The sequence below is a fragment of the Taurulus bubalis genome (assembly GCF_910589615.1).
Source record: "Taurulus bubalis genome assembly, chromosome: 1".
Lineage (NCBI taxonomy): Eukaryota > Metazoa > Chordata > Actinopteri > Perciformes > Cottidae > Taurulus > Taurulus bubalis.
The window spans coordinates 12977599-12999694 of NC_136589.1; the positions used below are offsets into that span (position 1 = coordinate 12977599).

Below are 22096 nucleotides of genomic sequence, written 5' to 3' on the forward strand. Positions count from 1 at the left end.
TGACATCATTTTTGTTAACGCATTTACATTGAAACATAACTTAAACTCTAGATGATGCTAATGATCAGTATATGTATCCAAAATATTGTGTAAAATTACATAAATGTAAGAGAGTATAAAGTACAACATAAGTATCCAAAGTAGTAATAATACCACACTTAAGTATATACATATTGTTAACATAATGTAATAAAATCATCATAAATGGGAAAATGCACTTTGCATTTTGGACCTCGTCAATAAATATATTAACATCATTATTGTTCCTGCAATTACATGTAAGCAGAACTTTAACGTTGATTATTGTGTTGGAGCAGTTTATCATATTTTATACAAAATATGAATGTAAAATAATTATCTGTTCAATAAATGCGGTGGGAGTTAAAAGTACTTTAGAAATGTACAAGTGCCTTAAAATTGCACTGAGAAGATAATCTCCAAACAGCAACACACACAAGAAAATAATCAACTAAGAAATAAAATCAGACGTGATCCATGTATTTTATTTATACCTGGAACACAAAACATGACCCTGTTTTCAGTTTTAGTGCTTATACGCTTCATGATAAAGACACATCATTTGAATATAAAACATTCATAATGGCACAGTTTAGAGGGAACTTTACATATTGCAACAGTGGCCACATGGCATTCACTCGTGTGACGTCAGCATTTACCTATTTACATGAAGGCAAACACTGAAAAGGTCACCGCATTATTTAACTGTTCTGTACACATGATTTTACCCGCGGCAGGTTTGGTTCTTCTTGACATAAGGGCTTGTGTAGCAAAGGAGAGACAGATTAACATAATTAATCTTTTCCGACAACATAGACAAAATAACCCCTTCTATATAAAACAAAAAAACAAAGTGCTCTTCAGCGTTGCTTTTCTTTTTCTCAAAAGAGAAATGGTGTCATAGTAAAATATTTACTCATTTACAGCTACTGCTTAAAAAGATACTATAAAATGATAAATTACTGTCAAATATCCTGTTTTCTTTCTTTAGTTATACTTCACATTTGGTTCGTTATAGGTCCAACACAACATTAACTTAGAAAAAAACAAACAAATAAAGATGTTGCATATTTAAAACACAGTAACATTTTAGACTTAAGAGATAAAAACATGCCAGTGGACATGCAACAGAAATACTTTTTTCTTGTGCACTTGACTGCATCGATTGCGCAAGAGTTCGAGCAGTGAAACACATTTTTTCAAAGACAGTGCACCGTTTGGTGGTTTAGGAGATACATGATTATGTGCATTTGTAGTGGTACGGTTGTGTTGGCAGCGGCGAGGGGTTTAGGTCACGCACGATCTTGTTCAGGCTGGAGATCTTCTCCTCCAGCAGGTAGTTCTTCTTCTCTGTGATTTTCTGCCGCTGCTCGGTTCTCTCCAGAACTTTCAGCAGCTCGGCGTTCTCCTCATACAGGTCTTTGATCAGCACGTCCGCTTTGCCGTTCTTGTGCAGCTAGAACAGTCCAGAGAAAGTACACGATCAGGGCTTTGATTATTCCATAATTAGTCTCATTTGACGGAGGCTACGAGAGCCAGAAGTAAAAGCTGTCTGGCTACTGACCCAGAGTGAGTCAGCCCATATGTATAACACAAATTGCAATACAAAAGGCCAAAGATGTCCCCATTACATAGTTTTTAGTTTTTTTTACTATAACATGTCCCTCTCAGTAGATACAGTATCTTGTTCACAAATCTTTGACCATATTTAAAGTATGTTTATCCCACCGTTTGATACGTCTTCTCCGTTTCTCCGGCTGTGGAGGAGAAAGTCCCGACAGAAAGCAACACCTTTCTTAGCTTCAACATATTGTTTTGCTCAATGATTTTATCATAAAATGAGATATAGTTGGGGATGTTCCACATTTTGACTTCTTTTAAGGATGTCCTTTCTAATATTGTATTATTTTAGATTTAGGTTTGACTTTTTAAATATTTGATCATTTCTCCTGCTTTTATATTTTAACAATCTTAATTGTGAGAAAAGGAAGAATTTAAATCAATTGTTTATGTGGCAGTTGTTTCAGGCATCGCTGGTGTTTTATTGGTTGTTACAACCTGAGGCTTCAGTACAAAGAAGAGTGTTTTTCAAACAGTGAATTTAATGCACGACCAAGGTCCATGACTGAAATGTTATGTCTTTAATAAACTCTGATAACAAAGTCTGTGGGATTTCAAAAATATAAAAAGCTAATATTGGGTCTGAATCTTGTTATCAGATTTTATAACTAAAATATGAATATCTTCCCTTTAAAAATACTGCCCTGTAACTTTTGAACTGTAAATCACAACTTCTTAGAAATCACGGTTCCATGCTGTTTTTTTCACTTTAAGAAATGGAATAAATAAACTTATGTGGACATTTCTGAAAGAAATTTTCAAGATTTGGGCACTTTTGAAAAATCAACTATTTATACCTAAGATTAGTTTTTTTCCATCAAGAGACAGTTATTTATAATGATTCTGAGCTTGTTGAACTAACCTGGTCTTTCAGCTGAGCAACCTTCTCTTGGAGCAGCAGCTTGACGTTACGCAGCGACAGTTCAATTTCCCTCATACGCTCCTCCATATTCCTCATCTTCCGCTCCCTTTCATCCTGGTGGGAAGACAGTGAGGGACGTAAACAAACTGCTGCAAATGTGTTGAGGAAATTTGTATTTTCTTCTCTATGAGCCGACGAAAAGTAAGAAAAATCAAACGACATGCAGACCACATTCTAATGAGCTAGAAGCTTTATTTTAAGTTAAATTCAGCATTAAATGATTTATGGTACATTTCTAAAAAAGGAGGACAATGCACTAACAAAATAAATAAAATATAAATAGGTATAAAATGATGCCATGTATTCCAGATACCTCTACAAAAATAAATAATGCATAATAAAATACATGTTAACAGGATTCCTATTAAAATAAATAACAAAAAAATACATTAGAGTCTATAAATGGTGCAAAAAAGAAAGACTCACTAAATTAATCAAAACACCAAAACACAGATATGCCATTAATTGATCACTACTGGGGACAAACAATGATTTGGTTTACAATAATAAACACCAGAAAAACATTCAAAGTTGTGTGACGCGTTGGAACAGTCCTAGTTTCAATAACAAAAATAAATAAATACATAATGTGATTCACTTTGGTGCAGCAGCAGCAACAGAAACAGCAACACAAGCACACACATACACACACATGTCCCAGAACACAAACACAATGTAAAACAGGTCAACATTCAACTATGTGTAGTCAAATAAGAAACAAGAAGAAGAATCAAAAGACAAACAGTGAAAACGCAATACTGTCATTAAGAAATCTTATATTGGACGCCGACAGTAACGCCACCTGACAATTACACGTTTCTTGATTGTTGGAAAAGGCTCAGAAGGCCGTCAGGCACTAATCTGGCCTCAACGTAACACTCCTCGATGATCATAAGGCAAGATTCAGCCCCTGAGGATGTACACAACCCCTCAGACAATGATAAATGGAACAAGTGCACAGCAGAACATTCCCAGAAAACACACCCTGTGTTTAAAAAAAATCCCTGTATTAAAACTACAAAACAGTTTTAATGCACAAAAGGATCAGACCCTTATAAAAAGTCAAATACGGTCAACAGTGTTTGTAGATGTTACATTGGATATGGCATGTCTGACAAACTCTAAAATAGTTTTTTATCAAAATCTCATTGGGAAAAGAAATCTCCGGAGCCTTTTCTGTGTTTCCCTGCCACCTAGCAGCAGGGAAACACAATTACACATTCAAGCCTTTTCAACCAGGCACCACAAGAATGCAGAAAGGACGGCATCGGGCGCCGCGGTCAGATTTTGGTTCCAGACATAGCGGAGGAAGAGGAGCGGGGCGAAGAAAAGAGGAGCAGTCTTGGAGGGGAACAGACATGCGAAAGTGAAGAGCAGGGAAAGACGCCGGTGTTACAGTCCACCGATCCGCCGGTAGCTGTCTGCGTGAGCCGCCCGCTGCTCCGGCATCGGCCCCTGGAGAGAAAAGGCAGGAACACTTCACCACGGATCGACCCGCTCCTCTAACCCCAGAAACCTCCACAGGCCTGGTCTGCTAACACGCCGGTTTTCATGGCCTTCACGTGTGGAAATATGTGGCCAATATTACATACATAAATAAGAGATAAACCAAACAATTGTGAAATAACTAAATACACATTTAAAACTCTGGCATGACTTAATTTCATGGTTATATGACATGTTATCTAATCATATTTATTTATCCAATTGGAGGCCATAGTTACAAATGTCTCCAATTACTCCAGCCAGTAACTCAAAGAGGCGAGTAAACTATGATCATCACAAAACCCCCACTAGCATAAACCTTCAGATATAGCAGTTGTGTATACCATACATCTACATTGTTAAAGGGCCACTGCACCAATATTACAAAAAGGTAAGTTTACTCGTCTTAAAGAGTTTTACTCCTTTATTAAGGTTTGTATAACGTCTTCTGTTACTTATTTATAACAAAGTGTACGGTACAAACTGGGCTTTGAGAGAAGGGAGGGCGGGGGGGGGGAGGGGTTACTAAAAGGAACTAATCCTTTGCATTATGGGAAATGCGTACAATACATACTTGAGACTAAAAATCAAGAAATCCTGGCCTCTTCAGTTTTTACCGCTCTTTGAAAAAATAACTTAGGTCGTGAGTCCTCCAACTTTATGAAAAGTAAAATATTTCCTGCAGTATCCCTTTAAAGTACATGACAGAAAATGTTTTTTATTTTCAGAAATTCTCAAACTTCTCTCAACTGACTTTTTCTAATACGTTATAATAATAGAATTAACTGAAATGAAATTTGCAAAAATGTTTTGTTCCGTTTGTTCATATTTGTATGTTTGTGAAGCAGCATTGAACAGACTGTTCAAATGTGTATGAGGGAATATATTGTACTGTTAGTTATTATTCGTGGTAGCCTGCTGATAACAGTAGTGTCAACATTCATCACAGATGAACTGGAAGAAGCTACATCCTAATGGATTATGCAATATGACAAATGGAAAAACAGCCACCGGGACCACACCCAGATGATCACACCACTGCAGCTACCGAAGGCCCCAGGAGGAAAATTAAATAAAGACGGTGAGTTCAGAAACACACAGGCACCACAGACTAAACACCAAACCCAAAAAGTAAACACAACACACACAACATCAGGAGGTGAAGACAGACGGGCGTTGACATGGATCTGTGACAAGCATTAAAACAAGGAGCAACGCAAATTCAGCACTCAAACCAAAAGGAAAACAACAAACAAAATGACACTCAGCTCAGGTGAAACCACACACTTCAAAAGCAATTAATTATTAATATTTGCTTTATATTCGATGTTGAGCATTTTAGCGAGGTTTCAATTTCATTTAAATTTCCCGCCAAAAAAAAAGAAGAAGGATCAAATTAATTTTACTGCACCTGAATTGAGTGATTTATTTGAGTGGGCACACTTTCTACACCACAGTGAGATAAATACTACAAGTGTGTTTACATTTAACTCCCATTACATTCAAAAACAGTTCCAACATGAGATTTAGTTCCCATCTTGGAGCTATTAATGATGAATTGATGGTAATAGTAAATCGCTGTAATGTGAAGAAAAAGAAATGCTGACAGTGAAAGAAAAATGGTAGGAACTGAATGTAAAATCAAACCGTGCAGTTATGCAGTATCACAAAACCTTCAGGTACTAAAGTGCTTGTTCAGGTTTTTTGCTCTATGATCTCAAAGCAGACTCGGGGAAAATGTAGTTTGAAAAGGATTAGTTTGCTTATCCTAGAAGGGATCATTTCATTTGCAAGCCTACAAAACTTGAATGTAAAAAAGTAGTTTTTGTTTGTTTTCATGCATGCGTTTGTCTGCGATCAGGGAAGTTAAGGTTGTAACGCACCTGCATGTTGTCCGGCTCGTCAACCCGATGCTGACCCCTGGGCATCCTGTGAGGGGACGGAGGGAGAAGTCCTACAAGCTGAGCCTGAAATGTCTGGAGAGCAGACAAATAAGTCAGAGAAGACAGGATCACAGTCAACAGAAATATACAGTACAGAAGCTCGGATATAGTGTGAGGTCATTTTATCCAACAATACTAGAATAAGAGAAAAAAACGTTGGTACCTCGAGCAGCTGTGTGGACAGTCGAGCCATTTGGGCTCTGAGAATCTCATTTTCTTGTTGAAGGCCCTCCAGCTCCGCGTGTCCGTGTCCTTCACTGCCCTGAAACACACAAAGCATGTGTAATGATGTATTAAACCACATAAATCGGCATGTTGAGAAAAGAATAGTAATAATCTGGTTAGATGCATGCAGTTTACCTTGGTGAAGTCCTTCTGTGCCTCGATCTCCTGCTTCAGAGAGATGTTCTCCTGCTCCAACGCCTTCACCAGGGAGGACTGAGTCTGTTTGTGCTGCTTCAGGGACACGATGGCAGCGTCAAGCTGACGGACCTGCACACATGACATGAAAGGGCTTGTAGATGAGTGACTGAATGAGCAACTGGAACACTATATGACTGCATTACAGTTTGCTGGAGGATTCGGCTCACCTTTTCTCTGGACTGCGCGACGTCTCCTTTGACATTGCGAACTTCAGCCTGAAGCCTCTCGTTTTCCTGCCTCAGCAGCTGCTGCTCCTGGTCCACCAGCCGAGACATCTCCTCTCTGTACAGCTTCTTGCTCTTACTCTGGAGGCCACTCGAGTGCAGGGCCATCTCCAAAACATGGTTCTGTGATTAACGAACGGTAAAAAGGTCATGTCTACTGAAAGAAATGTACCAAAATTGGGCCTCGTTGTCTCTGCATGTGACAATCTTTAAGCATCACTTGCAAAATAAGCCGAACAATCTTTGTCTTTATTGTGGGGTTGTATGAGATACATATCCATGGTGAGTGTATTACCTACAGTAGATGGTGGTCAAATCAATATCAGTTTGAGTGTACGTTATATTTACAATACTTTCACCTCTCTGCTTTGCCATGTACTGTAGGTATATACACTGACTTTAGAGAAGTAACACACAAACCCACTTCAAAAACACACAAACTATCCAATTAAGTGGGTTTTTTTCCAGTCTTTTTTCTTTGTCAATTATAAATTATACAAAATGTGTCTTACTTTATCGTTGACATTTTGCAGCTTCTTGTGTAGCACTGCAACTTCATGTTTAAGGGAATCCTTCTCCTGCTGCGAAACACGGAGGTCTGACTTGAGACGAGCACTTTGATGGTTCACAGCCTGAAGAGTTTCATCCACCGTCTTGGCCTAGAGTAGAGAACGGGACGTATTAGGTCCAGAATAACTCGGTTTTGAGGGTTTAACATATTCCCATTTCGTTGAACTACTAGGACTACTACTGTAACATAATCAATTGATTGATACAGATGCTTTGGTGGGTGACAGCAGACTCTAACCCTCTCTTGAGCTTTGGCTAGCTGGCTGCAGAGGCACAGAGTCTCCTTATCCAGGCTCATCCGCTCCTCCACCAGGCGGCTGAGCTGACTCTCCATCGAGTCGGCTTGGATCGCCTGAGAACCAAAAGACAACTACAGTTGTAATTTAAACAATCCTTTATGTCTGGATTTTTTACTTTTCTCATTTATGTTAAAATTATTCAGATACTTGTATTTGTTTAGATTGTCTAAGTCCTTTAATGCAAGATTAGGTGGTGTTGATGCTTTATAACGCCGTGTCTGTGTCATGCTTTAATGGATCTCACATTAACTCCATCAAAGAGTCGACGGCCTGTTGCTCACCTTCTCTCCGAGGCCAGAGAGCTGCAGTGACAGCTGGGTATTCCTCTGCTCTAGCTGTGCAGAGTCCTCCAGAGCTTTTGTCAGATCTGCCTCCAGAGCAGACACACAAGCTGCCAGCTAACACAAAACAGCCACCAATTAACTACCAGCTACGACCAGCACGACACCATAATGGCCTTTATCGGCCATAAAACTCTGGTTACCTTGTTTTTTTCTTCGCCGGTAAACACTTCCCTTCTCTCGTTCTCCTTCAGCAGCTCTGACAGCTGCTGTCGTAGATTCTCCATGTCAGAAATGTTTTGGGCATTTTTCTCCGACAGCATCCCTTTCTCATCCTTGAGTTGCTGACTCTGCAGATGCAGGTCTGAAATCTGAAGAGAAGATAACATACGTTATTGGCTGCTTCAGAAGGAAAGAGGAATTTATTGCGTGGAGACAAAACTGTTTCTGAAGACTTTTCACTCAGTTGGTCCAGACTGAACCATCTAAAATAAGCTTGTATTACCATGAAGTATTGGACAGAGGATGCATCTTAATGACTTTGGGATCCCTCGACTGTTCCTCTAGCACCACCATGAGGATGACAGTGTTTTCTTTCTTTTTTACAAAAATGTCTCGACAACTACTAGATGCATTGCCATGAAATCGGTACCTACATTGATGCACCCCTCAGAACAAATGAACACGTGAGCAGGTCATTACTGACATTAGCATTTAGCTCAGAGCCTCACAGATCTGACAGCATGACTGTAGACTTTAAGTTACTTCAGTACCTGATTCCTGAAATTCTCTGCTGCCTTTTGATCTGCAATCTTCCCTTTTGCCAAGTGCTCCAGTGTTTGTCTAAAACCAAACATTGGAAAACAAGTTAATAACAAACAGAGATCATTATTAAATATGTGTTGAAATGAAATGTGTCGTTTCTTACGTCAGCTCCTCCTGGACCCCTTTCAAGTCCTCTTCCTTCAATGCAGCAATCTTTTGTCTGAGGACGACGTTTTCATCAGCGAGACGACTGGCCTCAGAACTACAGACAGACAAAACTACGTCAAAAAAATAGATTCTAACTATAATAAAACCGAACATGTCAGAATGCATATTTCTAATTCAGTGGGTAGATATATAGTCTCTTGCTACGTATTGATTAAAGCATCTAACTCTCGCATCTACGCACATTGACCTATTCCACTGGTGATCTACAGGGATCAAAGCAGCACAAGAGTTAGAGGTCTGTTCCATCTCACAAAGGAACCTAACCACGGGATGGACAAACAGCACGACGTCGAGCTCGAGAACGAAAGGAGGATCGCTCTTAAAAAAAATCTAAGCACCACAGAGATGAGGCAATGAGAAGCCGCAGGAGACACGGGATCCTAGTTTTTCTCCACGTTACCTATGAGCCTGCGTTGTTGCATTCAGTGACTGCGACTTGTCCTGTAGTTCTGTGATGGCTCTGCGAAGTCTGGTGTTCTGCTTCTCAAAATCCTCACAGCTGTCCTCCAGATCAATCGCCGTCTGAACCTTATCCCGGAGAGACTCTTCCGATTGTCCGGCGTCTGAAATAATCTCACCCTGCCTTTCCAGTTCACTGAACAACATGGAGAGCTTAAGGTTCTCGGCTCTCATCCAGGTGATCTCATCCACCAGTGCGATCTGCTGATCTTGGAAATCATGGAAAATATTCATCTGACTTTCAAGGCTCCAAACTCTCTTTTCTAGTTCACCATTTTGGTCCTTCAGTTTGGCATTTTCACACAGGCAATCTTTATAACTAATCTCAACATCTGTCATCTTTAAAGCCTTTACCTCCAGCTCTTTGACATGCTCCATTAAAAGTAGCACTTTAACTTTGAGGCTATAGTTTTCCTCCAGTATCTGGTGGCCAGGTTTGATCTTTTCAGTGTTGTGAGCCAGAAGATTCTCTAGTATGTCTGTCTTCTGTTGAAGCAGAGACATCTTCTCATGTAGGAGGATGTTCTCCTCTGTGGCAGTGTTATACAAAGCCTGTAGTTTAAGGAAAGAACATTCCTTGTCCTCACAACCAGCATCTTCATCCCGACAATCATCCTTTATTTTAGTGGTTAAATGTTCACAGTCTGAAACCAGTTCAACCCGTGTACTGGAATGAGAGTTATTTGGTAAACACCTGACCTCAGCATCCGCTAGAGATGGTTTATCCGTCTCTGCTAGCACTGAGGGATCCACCACAGTCTCATGAGACGGCTCTTCTTCACAAAAAGGGATTTCATTGACCGAAGTTTGTACGTCTTGAGGTTTGTTCCCCTTCTTACATGATTCTTTATTCTTACAGTCTTCTTCCTCAGGGGACGAGATCACCTCACACGGCATCTCTGGGGGAACGGCTTCATTTTGGGATTCAACAGTTGAAGGATTTACAATGTGAACATCTGGGCTGAAGCAATTACAATACATTGATTCAGAGCAACAGTCTACTTCAGGGTCTCCATCAACTTTGTTGAGACTTGAATCTCCAATTGGAAAATCTTCAGGAACAGCAACAGCTTGATCAACTTCTGGCATGTTGTCTCCTTGATCATCTTTGGTATCAGGGGCATCCTCATCATATTCATTATGATTCTTGCTCAGTGCATCAGGGGACTCAGTAGTCTTGACATCAGCCAGTGACAAACAAACCAGTTCTTGATTAGAGGACTCTGCAAGAATGACATCATTGAGACATCTTAGAGGAGGTGCCACACATGTATTCTCTTCTTTACCAGAGAATGATATACATTCTTCCTCCTTTAAGGTGTTCTTTTCATTTGATTCTTCGATTCCTTCTTCCTTCGCCTTTTCTGCAGACGACAAAACCTGATTGAATACCAACTCCAGCTCCTTAATTCGGATTTTTAGCATATCTCTCTCTGCAAGGAGCTCTTTGTCATTCTCGCGATTATCTTCCAACTTTTCCTCAAGGGTGGACGTATATTCCTGTAGCTCCTTCCTCTCAAGCTCAAAGTCCACGGCTGCCTGTTTAAGCAGCATCTCCAGCTCCTCGATCGTCATCCTCAAATCATCACGCTCAGTCAACAGTTCAATCCGCTCATTAATCTGCCTCTCAGAGATGGAAAGCATCTCCTTGTATTTTGCCTGAAGTTCTGACTGGCTGCTCAGAAGTTCCTCCCTCTCCTGTTTAAAATCATCCACCGTTTGATTGAGCAGGAGCTCAGTCTCAAGCGCTTTCCTCTCAGACTGAGCGAGTAGCTCGTCTTTGGTTTGAACACTCCCTTGAAGCCGGTTATGGAGGTCATTCAGCTGCCTACTCAGCGCTATCTCTTTACTCTGAGCCAAACTGATGAAGTCATCTAGCTCATTTTGCAGTTGCTGGTTTTTCATCACAGCTTCTTCCATTTCCTGTTTATAAAGATTTTCTACCTCATGTAGTTGTTTTGTCCACTCCTGATCCAGTTTCTCTTTCTCTTGCTTTACGGCGTCCTGCATTCTTCTTCTTTGTTCCTCTGCGTTTTCCAGCGCCTCCTGTATTTGAGCCTCCCAGTGGAGCTTCTGCTCGCCGTGCCTTTCAGAAAGAGCCTTCAGCTCACTTTGGTTGTGCTGTTCAAGTTTCAAAACATCAGCCTGAAAACGCTCTGCAACCGACTCTTGATCGCCTGAGAAACGAGTCTCCACTGCCTTGATTCTCTGGGTGAAGCTGACCTCGATTTCCCTCCTGTACACGGTTATGTAATGAATGTTACAGCAACCGTTTGAACTCTTTACAGTAAACATTTTAACAAAACATACACTTTTAGCATATTGGATAATTTACAAGGATGCATGTAAAGGACAAAACAAGTTTAATTGAGAGAGAGAAGTTACTATGATAAAAGCACAAATCAAAATCTCTGAAAGCCAAATATCTCACCTCTCCTGAGCGATGTCATCTCGTAGTTTATCCAACATGCTGCTGAGAGCGTCTCTCTCTCCAGTGTGCTTGACCGTCAGCTCCTTCATGGCCTCACAGTGGCTCTTCTCTAGACGAGCCCTTTCCTCTGCCATCAAGTAATCTACTCTCTTCTCCTCCTCCTCTTTCTTAGTGTCAAGCTTCTCCCGCTCTTCATTCATCCTCTCCTGCAGCATCCCTTCGTAATCCTCCTCCAGCTGTAGTCTCTCCCTCTCCCACTCCTCCCTCAGCTTTTTCTCCCTCTGCTCAAACCTCTCTTGTACCTGCAACCGTTCTTGAAGTATTCCATCGAGCAGAGCCTCCTCCTGACGCTCCTGAAGCTGGGCCCATTCACTCTCCCACTGCTCCCTGAGCTTGACCTCCTTCTCTTCTTGTTCCCTGATAAGTCTCAGCATCTCCTCCTCCAGCACCACCTGCAGAGACTCATTATTCTGCTCATCCAGCTGAGCCCTCTCTGTCTGCCACTGCTCTGTCAGCCTCTGAGCGATCTCCTCACGCTCCCCCTCAAACCTCACCTTTGCCTCCTCTAGTCTGGCTTTAAGTTGGTCCTCATGGCTTTGTTGCAAAAGCTCTTTCTCCCTTTCGCAATCATCTAACAATCTCTTCTCCAACTCAGCCTGTTCTTCCTGCACTTTCTTTCTTTCCTCTTCCAGTCTGGCTTCAAAAAGCTCTTCCTGCTCTTCACTCAGTTTCTTAATCTCAATGGCGTGTTGTTTTCTCAGCTCGTCCATCTCTTTTACAAGATTTTTCTCCGCCTCTGTCTGCTGGGCTTCAAGGCTCTTCAGCTGCTTGTCGAGGTCTGCGGTGTAGGTGTGGGCCTCTAGCAGTTGTTGTCTGAGATTTCCCACTTCCTCCTCTTGCAGATTGTCGAGCTCTTCCCTCTCTTCGGCCTGCTTCTGTCCCAGAGAAGTCCGCTCCAGCTCCGCCTGCTCTAGCTGGCTCTGGAGCTCCTGTCTATGGCTCTGAACGCTGGCCATCTCCTCCCTCAAAGCCTGGACCTCCTGCTGGTACTGGAGGGCTACGGCAGCCTTCTGGTCCTCGTGTGTTGCCCGCTTTCCTACCATCTTATCAAATTCATTGACCTGTGGTGATATAAAGAATAATTCAATGAACTACTACTGTACTGGAAATGTGTGTGTGGGGGGGTAGCCATTATGGCTCTGTCCAAAAGATATAAAAATCTGCTAGTTGTTTACTAGTTAGCCGTTTATCCGCGTTTCCAGCCTTTTATCCAAGCTAAGCTAATCATATAATTTGTTGGCATTATCTTCATATTTACTGCAGACACAAGAGTAATGTTGATTTTCATATTTAACTCTAAGCAGAAAAAGAAATAGGCGTACTCCCAAAGATGTAAAACTTATCCTTTGAAGGAACAGGAGTAAATTGTTTCACTCATCTGACTGTCAATTAAGTTCAGAACTGTGGTGCAGCCAACAAGATCACGTAAAGACCAATGAAAGTACATTTCAACGACTAAAATGCCACAATGGTTGATATTACATCCATACGTCTCTGCTCTTCCCAGCTCTATTTTTCATTATTAAGAAAACACACATCTAATAAACTGAAACATAAAAATATATTTACAACACTAACCTTGCTTTCCAGCTGGTTTTGCAAATCCTCCATTTCCTGAAGGTGTTGCTCCTTCAGCTGCTCCAACATCATCTCTGCCTCAAGGCTCATGCTGAAGGGCTGGACCTCCTCTGAACCAATACCTGCAAAAAGTTACAAGTTGGTGAAGCTGGTGACATTGAACACAGGGTTTCCTTGTTTCTATGCAAAAAGACTGCGTTCGGATTGTTGTCATGGACAGATGTAGTTAGCTCTCCAGGGACCGTACAGTAGATGTGTTACCTGGATCAGACTCCATGCCGGGGCTTTTACTCTCCAGCTCCTCAGAGAGAGGCTTATGGCAGGGCTGATGAACCCGTCCAAGAATGTGGAACTCCTGCAACTCTGACTGCAGCTCGTCGATACGATCCTGTAGCTCCTACCCAATGAGAGCAGTACGAGTTAAACGTCTACATGTCTTTGAACAGTATTACTGTCCTGACTCTGTATGTATGGACAAGCATGTGGAAAAAAAGAATTCAAGAAAAGGCTAGTTTTGGTGATTTAGATGCAATTACCCTGTACTGAGCTTCGTAGCCGCTGCGTAGTTCTTTAATACGTTCCTCTTGGAGTAAGAGGTCTGCACTGCCAGGGTCCAAGTCCCCTAACTAAAGAAAATACAATAATTTACAAGTTAATAAAAACAAAGGCACAAAAGAATAAATAATCAGGAAACAAACACACACACACACAAAAACCCCAGCAGTAATAGATATGTGTGCAAGTAACAGAGAAAGTCTGTGTTGAAATCACAGTGAGCCATAAAATGTGTATGTACCTTTTCTTTCATAATGTTGTCCAAAATTGTCTGGAGTTTTGTATTTTGGCTTTGTGCCTCCACTAGTTTTTCGGTACCGTCTAGCAACTCCATTTCAAGGCGTCTGTTTTCCTGAAAAAAAGATACCGACAACATAGAAAAAATAAGTCATGTCAAGATTGCCTCAATACATGATATAAAAACACATTTGAGAAAAAAAAAAGAAGAGGGTACCTTCACAGAGCTGGATAGGTGGTCTCTGAGAAAAGATTCGTCCTCCCTGATCTTGTCGACCGCTGCTTCCAGTTCCTCACGCTGCAGGCCGGCCTGCAGCTGCATCTGGTCCATCTCCTTCATCAGCTCAGACCGCACTGTTGCAAGCTTCTCTTTGTGGTCCTGTTCAAGCTTCCTGAAAACATTCAGGGACACAGAAAACAGGCTGTAACTAAAGAGGACTACAACACTGACTACCAAATGCTAGGAGATAGCTGGATTTAGCTTGAGTGGTCAGAAGACTTTGAGTTTCGCAGGTTTTGTGGTTAAAATAAATAAAATGTTTGATATAAATGTAATGATAGCATATAAAGCTAATTATGCTTTAGGAATGGACTTCATAAAAATATATAATCCCTCAGTATTTGAATCCTTAAAATCGACCACAGAAATGAGGGCAGATATGTAGTAAAGAGACAATAATATACAATACTGTGTGTATGTATGTATGTATGTATGTATGTATGTATGTATGTATGTATGTATGTATGTATGTATGTATGTATATATAATTATTATACAATAATCAAAATGTTGTGTTGATGTTATCATGTACTTTTATGCTTTGGAAACAGTTTCTTCCTGAAACTTTCATGCCAATAAAGTCACATTGAATTTAATTAACAAACAGTTAAACATTAATCAATCAAATTATTCAAGAAACATTTATCAGAGAGATAAATTACCTGAGATTGAGGTTGTTCATATGTTCAATCGCAGAGTGACGTTCATCCACCTCAGTGGCGAGTTGAGTTTTTAGTTTCTCTGCTTTTTCCAGGTCGGAGCGTATTTTCTCTTTCTCTCCGAGTTCTCTGTCTACACGCTCTCTGAAAAGAGAAAAACAGCAACAATAATTGTACAAAGATTTACACATGACATGAAAAGAGAAACAAACCAAAGATAATCACGCAGGTCATATTTCAGACTAACCGGTTAAAAAATATTCCAAATGTATTTATTGAATATGAACAAAGTATTGAGAGCCAAATTATCTGCATTATTATTTATACTCACAGAAGATATCTGATCTCAGCTTTGAAGCTCGCCAGTGCCGCCTGGTGAATCCCGTTCTTAGTAACGAGTAGCTCATTCTCAAGTGCCATGGTGAGATCAGTAAGACTCAGTTTTCCATCGAGGTTGAAATTCAAAGCCTGCAAAAAAAGTCTCATAATTATACATTTGTCCTTTTTTGTGAATATCTATTTTTTACCAATTTAAACACGGAGTAAGAAAACATTTTTTTTTCTTTTTGCAAAAAAAAGAAGAAAAAAAAGAAGTCATAATTTACTCATCTGTCCTTTGTTGTGAATATCTTAGATTCAATTTTTTGCCGATTTACATCACAGAATAATATATTTCCTTTTTTCCTCGCAAACTGCACTAATCTGACTTCCTTTAGGTCATCAGCTGTCTGAATAAATAAATTAGTACATTTTGAAACAATCAAAATGCTGATTCTAACTAACACTGATGGCCAATAAGTACCTGCAGGATCTCAGTGCTGTTTTTGATTCCCTCCTCCATCCAGGCATCCAGAATGTATTCGGCTGGAGTGAAACCAGTACCGTCATCGAGGTTGGAGAAGAGACGCATGCCGATGGTGCTGGTCAGAGCACATGGAGTGGCTATCCGCCGACCTCCCTCATCAAAGGGCTGTACGGGGGGAAATTTTGCCTTTTTACTGGAGAAAACTATTAATCCACAAAATTCCACATTTCGGAATACTAAATGTAACCTAAAATCTGACTTTAAATGAGTCTATTAGAGAGGACCAAAAATGTATCTTATGCATGATAATATGATAGGTATTTTCTTTGACAAAGGCTAGGACAGATAATAATTATAAAAAAAACATTAAAAGAAATGAATAGACAACAAGGCACTGTGGGGTAATCGACAATTGCCCCACATCCTGCGACCCCGTAGAGCTCAACCAACAAATACCTGAGTGGAGTGGTGTCGTTTGAGCTGTCTGTAGGGCGTGGAGGCGGAGGGTGTGGGGGGTTTGTGCTGGTTTACAACCCTTGAGACAAACTCCCGAACATTCATCACTCCTTCGCCAGTTAGACTCTGGAGCACATCCAAAGTTATCTGAAAAATAAATTTAAGTATTGGTTTGACAAAACAAGACATATGTAGACATAACCTTGCTCTCTTATCATTATCTTATTATAACCACATACAATTTAGAGCCATTAGCCTTTAAAATATTTTTACAAAAATGGATTTTACATGTGCTACTAGGTGAGAGGGTCAAAGTGATCATTGATTGATGCATTATTTGATAAACTATTTAAAAATCTGCCCTGGAATAAAAGGCTCACCTCCAGGCCCAGGTGTTCACAGAGCGCGAGCAGCTCGGAGTGACCTCCGGATCCGTCCTCCGGTACCCCCAGCTCGTCACAGGCGTCACGCAGTCGCTCTTCGAAGCAGGTCGACAAAGGATGGACGGCTCCCCGAGGTGGGCTCGGCTCGTCGGGGTTCCAGAGATGCATCTGGCCTAAAAACAAGGTAAGAAGAGACCGTGATCATTTTGAGACAACATCTTTAGAGGGAATCTTCTGAAAATACATCGCTTTGTCGTACCTTCTGCCTCGTACTCCTCTGTGCTTGTATCGTGAACATTCCAGCGCTGTTGGAGACAAAAACACACCGCAATTGAGATTAAAATCACAAAGAGGCTTAAAAACAACCTACTTTTCTAATACCTTGTTTTTGTGGAAATAATTAAACAAAAAAAAAGAATTAAAAAAAACTCCCAACATGCTGACTCTGACATGACAATCAGCTCTTTATAAGTCCAAATATGTCTATAATTAGGAGAAGTTACGTCTATATGCAAATGGTGGGTGGGTGGGGGGGGTTTAAGAGCGTCTGGTAAAAAAAGAAGAAAAAAAAAGCATAAAAGAGCTTTTGTGACGGCATGAGGGCATCAGGGATGGTCACTGGGTCACTGTGTAAATGGGGAATGGTGGTAATGAGAGAGAAGATGTGTTAAGTGAGCGAGACCCACTTTTCTGTATTTCCTTTTATCTTTTCAAACATGTCAATAGTATGCTCCTCATGCCAATGTCCAACATTTAAAAATGTAAGTTAAAATCCCATGAATGAGAAGTTGTTTCTGAAAATGAAGCACTCACTCTGGGGAAAAAAAGTATTTAAAATGCTATTTAAATCAGGATATTTTACAGTTTAAAATCCAAATGACTTTTTCTTACTCTTAAACTCTGAATTGTATGACCAGTAGCGGTAAGATTTTAACATAAACACAGTTGCGTATTTTGTGCTCGTTAAGAAATATGGAAGGAGGAGGGCTTTACGTGGGTATGAGCCTCTGTGCTCTAATCCGTCTTCAGCGTGACCGTCTATTGTTTGGGAAGCAAACAGTGAGGGAATGAGGAACAGATGGGATCCTGCAAGTGGCGTTTTGATACATGATGTAAAGGCATCCCTGAGAGTGGGGGTAGTGGGGCTCATTGTTCCTCTGTCACAGTCCTACACCCTCCTCCTCCTCTCGGGGCACCCGGCCTGCAGTCTCTGTGGCAGAGGCCCCCTGACCCATCCCCATCTGCTGGTCCCCAGGCCGGACATTGGAGCATTGTTGCAGCTCAGATTAGTGAATACCAAGACACACTTCTGTTCAATGTCTCGAACAGCGTTTGTCTTGATGCCGGCAGGCATCTGGGGTAGAGTCAGAATATTAACACACCCATCCATGCACAAGCTGAGCATGGCCATCATTATGGCATTTTGTTGACCAGTCGGGTGCTTTTCTTTGTTGTGATTTATTCTGCAGCAGCACATTCATGCTTAAACACGAGAAGGAAAAAATAAATAAAAATCAACCGGTCGTGAAAAGGCCACAGCAGTCAGTAAATATTTAACAAAACTTAAACTGCATCGAACTGTTATTTCTATTGTCTCCTAGTCTTTTAATAATTGAATAAAGACTATAATGATCACAGTTTCTAAAAGTTCAAGGTGGTGTCTTCAAATTGTTTGTTTTGTGCAACCGAAAAGACCAAAATCCAGATATACTATTAAAGGAATAATACAAAACAGAGAAAACTGCATTTCTTTCAAATTTGAGAAGCTGGAACTAGTGAATGTTTAGCAGCTTTTTGTGATCAAGCATATAGACTAATAAATTGACAGCACAGCCCCATTACTTACAGCCAAATATATTTTCAGGACAAAAACAGGGCCGTTTATGTAAAGTCCCCATTGTGATTTCCTTTGCAGGCCGTGGACGTACTTAAGTGTGAGTTTAGACCTCTGTACATGTCCTCCGTATGTCAAACAACTCTCTAAATCAGCAGAGAAAGCAGGATAATCCATGAAAAGGATCTAGGAGATCAGCCAAAGGAACCATGCAGAGTTCAGCTGTGCGTGGCCACGACTGTACTCAAGCGATACAACCCTGTGACACAGACACAAGTCATGTTCAAGCCCCTACTGTCCTGTTCAGAGACGACGGGAGGCGCCTGCTGTCAATCATAAATAAAGAAAAAAAAAAAAAGGACTTGACAGCAAACGTGGGAAGCTATCGATGGCCATAAAACGCAACAATCAGCTTCGGCCTCTCTTTTTATCTGCTGAAAACACTACGTTTGGACAAAAAAAAAAAAAAAAAAAAAAAAAAAAATCACTGATGTTGCCATGACAACCACATCACAGCCAGCAGATACACTCAGGGCAAAGTTCAACTCATGCAGAATCTCACCATGACATTAATCTGACCAAATATTGAAGTTACATCTGAACCACAGGAGACTGTTTAAACAACAATTATGCTCACAGTCTTATTTACAGACGGACTGCGTTGTTATGCAACGAGCAAAGCCTTGTGAATCCTGCGTTTGAGTGTCTATATTACATTTCAGGATCTGCCCTGCATGCCACTAAGCTGATTAGCTAAGAATAACGCCTCGCTGACGGCCTGTAGCTGCCAGAGAACACAGCACATGCGAGGACAGGAGGCGATAAGGACGCCGTCGGAGCGTCTGGATGTTCAGAGAGGTGCTGGAATAACTCTGAGAGCATCATTACCTCACGCTTCCGGGGAACAGCCGAGTCATCGTTGTCCTCCAGATCTTCCTCCTCCACCGTGTTTGCATTGGTAACCTCGGAGTCTGAAATGGGCTCCGTGAACTCCGGTGTGGAGCGGCGGCCATAACGTTTACTGCCCTTTACGAACTTCGGTTGGATCTCAGGAGATTCTACCAGGGTCACAATCAAAGAAGAAGAGTCATGATTACTTGCACATGTCATAGTTGTGCCTGCACAACAGATGACTTTGGTTATTACAGAAAGAAATATGATCAATGACTAATATATGCCGCAGCAACTACTTCTCCAAAAGTGACAACTTCTCTAAAAGTGGCAATGACAGAATCTTTTAAAGCCACATGTTCCGACTTGTTTGAATGAAGCTGAAGTGAAACTACAGGTCAACAGTGTTTTAGGTGAAATTCATCAAAGCACCATGTTGGATAGCCTTTAAGCTTCATGTACTTTATGACATAATACATATTGACAGCATTTGCTCCGACAAAGATCAGACTTAATTTTTAGCTCGTATCACTCTTTTGTGATCAATTGTGTGAGATGTCACTTTAAAGAAATATAATAACTGAGCTGAAAAGATGTTGGTATTAACCCGGTGTCTGAAATATTCAGTCACAAAAATATACTTGGGAGCACAAACAAATGTTTCCAAGACATCCCTTAGTATTAAACCACTCTTTGTGTTTACTACATCTATAAAATAACAAACCACGCCATGACGGTGCAAATAGCTCAACTGTCGGCTAATTGGCTTTGGGCCCTGTGCCTCTGTTTGTAGATTTAAAGCTGAATCAGCAAGTGGGCTGTTCCACTTACTCAACCTTCACTGTCCCCTTCTCCACTTGGTTGACTTGTAAAAGTCTTCTTAAATTTAAATCTTAAACCAATGCTGTCATAAACTACAGATTTCGGTTAATAATACGGCTTCATGCTTTAGTAAATGGGCTGCATTTATAAAGCACTTCGCAATTTGCCTCTCATTCATCCATTTACACACATAGACCATTCATGCACCAAGCCGCCATGCAGGCCAGGCGAGCTCTTGCGGACAGGAGAAGTCGGGGATCGAACCACCGTGATTAAAAAGGACTGCTCACTGTACTTCCTGAGCCACAGTCAGACCTTGTGTTTGTTTGCATTTTAGAAAAAACGTGCATCAGCAGAATCTAGACTTTACCTGGTTTGGACAAAGTCTCCTGTTCTTCTTGTTGTGGCTCAAGAGTTGATGACAACACCAGAATCAGTGCATTCTTGAACTGGTCAAAGTTAACCTAAAAAAAGTGGGTAAAAAAGTAAATAAATAAAGCCATCTTACATAAAAGTGAGAAAATGCCAGCAATGCTTAGTATGTGGAAAAACAACAAAAAAAGCAAAAGTGCACGAAATTCCTCAGACCAGATGTAATTCCCAGTGTGCCGGGTGGAGGCTGGGTGTCCCTGGGCGTCTGGGTGGAGGAGGGTTTGCTGAGCAGGAGCAGCGAGGTCACACTTCAAGAATCAACAGCTGCTAACCCTGAATATTTTGATTTCCTTTGTGCGTTGAGTCTGGCGGCTGCCGGCTCTACGTGAGTTTTTCCTTCTTTTGACTTCATTGTTGGATGCCATGGAGGCAATCAGTTCACTTGCCCTCTGCTAACATCCCCCACCCCCACCAACCCAAACATGCAAGACAATAGTCTTGATACAAGAACGTTGAGGTAAGCGATTTATCCATCTTTCATCTTCTCCTCCTACATTGGAGTGGAAAACTTCATACTGGAGATCCTCTGAATGTACAATCTATTTGATGCAAACTGAAGTCCAATGACACAGATCGGTAGCGTCTTTTTCCATTTCATACATTTCCACATGGAGCACCCTTAAAGAAATGCCTTTGTGAATAGTGATTAGCCGGCTCGGTTGTCCTGACGACAGACACCTGGGAGGAGGGCTGGTCGGGGGCACGTTTTCTCCTCAACAAGACAGATAACAAAGCGCCAAAAAGCCTGGAGACACAAAGACCTGGAGTGGCTCAACACAGGAGGAGTCTGCCCGATTCAAAGGCTGCAGAGGACGCTCTGCACAGGGAAAGCCAAAAGGCCAAGACTCACATGTGCATCAGAGTAAGTAACAATCTTAACTCTGCAAATACAAATAACTGCACAGCATAACACACCTGTAAGACAAAAAAAAAACCTGTTTTTTTGTCAATGGAAGAGGACTAAACTTACCCTGGCAGTGAGGCGGTCCTGGCCCTGCAGCAGTGTGTGGAGAAGAGCTGGGGTGGCATCATCCAGCTGCAGCGACAGGCAGAGGTCAGAGAGTTCCTCCGGGCACAGAGAGCCGGAGCCGCTGGCATCAAAACTGTTAAAAACTTCTTTTAGGCGCTCCTCGTACTGGTCCTGCTCTTGGGTGTCATCCATCCCACAGGACAGCACCCTGCCCTGAAAGACAAGGAAGGGAAATAGCATTTTAGCTGAACAGTCTATTCAACAACAATGAAGAATTCAACTTCAATCAGTATCACAACTCAAGCTCAAAATCTCTTCACTCAAAATGAGCAGTATTATTTATCCAATCACTGTTGAAAGACACTCACAAACAGGAAACATGTATCTCAACAGCATGCGGTCCTGACAGCTCCTTTCTTTGAGAGCGCCGCTGAGCGACTGAGCCTCCAACGCAGCGTCATTTGTG

General features: G+C 41.3%; 1 protein-coding gene across 1 annotated transcript; it reads right to left on the minus strand.

Moving 5' to 3' along the window:
- Positions 1–1258: 1258 nt before the first annotated feature.
- nin (ninein (GSK3B interacting protein)) lies at positions 1259–21837 on the minus strand (the record flags this gene model as incomplete). The annotated part of the gene is made up of 27 exons (XM_079225879.1): positions 21631–21837; positions 20599–20692; positions 19404–19573; positions 16941–16986; positions 16679–16854; positions 16299–16445; positions 15840–16007; positions 15369–15505; positions 15041–15181; positions 14316–14490; positions 14103–14213; positions 13843–13932; positions 13568–13703; positions 13307–13428; positions 11669–12789; positions 8714–8812; positions 8559–8628; positions 7989–8156; positions 7786–7902; positions 7444–7557; positions 7148–7294; positions 6579–6758; positions 6349–6480; positions 6152–6250; positions 5929–6021; positions 2501–2614; positions 1259–1474 (listed from the first exon to the last, which is right to left on the minus strand). The coding sequence occupies exons 1-27, from the start codon at positions 21820–21822 to the stop codon at positions 1259–1261; spliced, it is 4575 nt and encodes a 1524-aa protein (XP_079082005.1). The 5' UTR covers positions 21823–21837.
- Positions 21838–22096: the final 259 nt, after the last annotated feature.